This window comes from Mus caroli, chromosome 8, assembly GCF_900094665.2.
Source record: "Mus caroli chromosome 8, CAROLI_EIJ_v1.1, whole genome shotgun sequence".
NCBI classification, from domain to species: Eukaryota; Metazoa; Chordata; class Mammalia; order Rodentia; family Muridae; genus Mus; species Mus caroli.
In genome coordinates, this window is record NC_034577.1 from 12,397,569 (window position 1) to 12,399,037 (window position 1,469).

At 42.1% G+C, this 1,469-nt stretch overlaps 1 protein-coding gene across 1 annotated transcript in view; it reads right to left on the minus strand.

Moving 5' to 3' along the window:
• Csmd1 (CUB and Sushi multiple domains 1) overlaps positions 1-1,469 on the minus strand; it is a 1,596,626-nt gene that overhangs the window by 168,761 nt on the left and 1,426,396 nt on the right. Inside the window, exon 33 of the mRNA XM_029480674.1 lies at positions 769-968. Within this exon, the coding sequence (XP_029336534.1) occupies positions 769-968 (200 nt within the window). The remainder of the gene's footprint in view (positions 1-768; positions 969-1,469) is intronic.

The following is a 1,469-nucleotide window of genomic DNA, read 5'->3' on the forward strand; positions in this document are numbered from 1 at the left end:
CTATTTTAAGTGGCAATTTTAGCCAAGGTAAAATTGAATCTCTTTGCCTTCAAATGTGCAACATCAGTGATTGATATCCATCACATAATTGAGTTTTAAGCTTTGAGTCTATAAATAACACTTTTTTTTTTTATTTTTTTAGATTTTCCAAGAAGGGACTGTCTACAACAAAGTTGTCTCTGAAGTTAGTTCTGACTGGAATAATTTTTCTACTTTAATGTCAGGGTGTCTGTAGAGTGTACCCTTTTGTCTACAGACAAGCAACTCCAGATCATACTGATGAGTTTTAGAGCAATCCAGGGAGAAGAAGAGATACTTGAAATGCACAGATAAATTCACGAAATAATCACCCTTGTGCTGACATTTCCTTTAACAAATGTAGTAAATAACAAGTCACAATACTACTGTCCTATCCAGCACTTTTCAAACACAGATGTATTAAAGGGAGCATCATACATGTAATGCCGTAGCCCACCATCTGTACACTCCTCCCACAGATGAAAGTTATGTGATTTCTTAACGTTAGGATTGATAAGAGTCTTAACGAGGATCAAGAAGGAAAACATGTTTTATACATACAAATCTATGTTTTAGGAAACATTTATTTTTAAGGTTGGTATAATTGGGNTATGGGCATAATCAATTGATCTTCACATAGCTGAAGAGCAAGATCACTTCATGAATAGTGACAGCGGAGCTCTAACCCTGCCATGAGGTTCTGAGCCAGCCCTGGGTAGTCATCTCGTTTCCTGGGCCCCACTTACCTACACAGCTTGGAATGGTGTCATTCCACTGAGCCAAAGCATTTGGCACAGACTGGCAGCGGATGGCGGTGGAACCTTGCAGCAGGTAACCTGGGTTACACTCGAAGCGGACGATGGAGCCTGCAGAGAACTCAGAACCAATCCTTCTCCCATATCTGGGCTCTGGGACAGAGCTGCACTGTGTATCACTGGTGCGTGGAACAGCTGGGGAAGAAGCATACAGAAAGCCACCGTGTTAGAGCAGAGTGCAACAGGAGGGAGAGTAGAGGACCCATGGCTCTGGCCCTGTATGTAGCAGAGGATGGCCTTGTTGGACATCGGTGGGAGAAGTGGCCCTTGGTCCTGTGGGGGTTCAATGCCTCCAAGTAGAAGAATTCCAAGGTGGGAAGGTGGGAGTGGGTGGGTGGGTGGGTGAACACCCTCATAGGGGCAGGGAAAGTAGAAATGGGATTGGGGATTCCAGAGGGGAGATGTGGAAAGGAAATAACATTTGAAATGTAAATAAAGAAAATATCCAATANAAGAAAAAAATTTCTGTCTGAAAATTGCCCATCAGATGTACATATATGTGTATTTGGTAATAAATAGATATTTAATTGGAAAAAAGATTTCTTATTAAATATATTGCTAAAAGTGCAAAAGAAGAAGAAGAGGAAGAAAAAGTGGAAGAAGGAGGCGGAGGAGGCCAAGTGGAGGAGGAGGGGG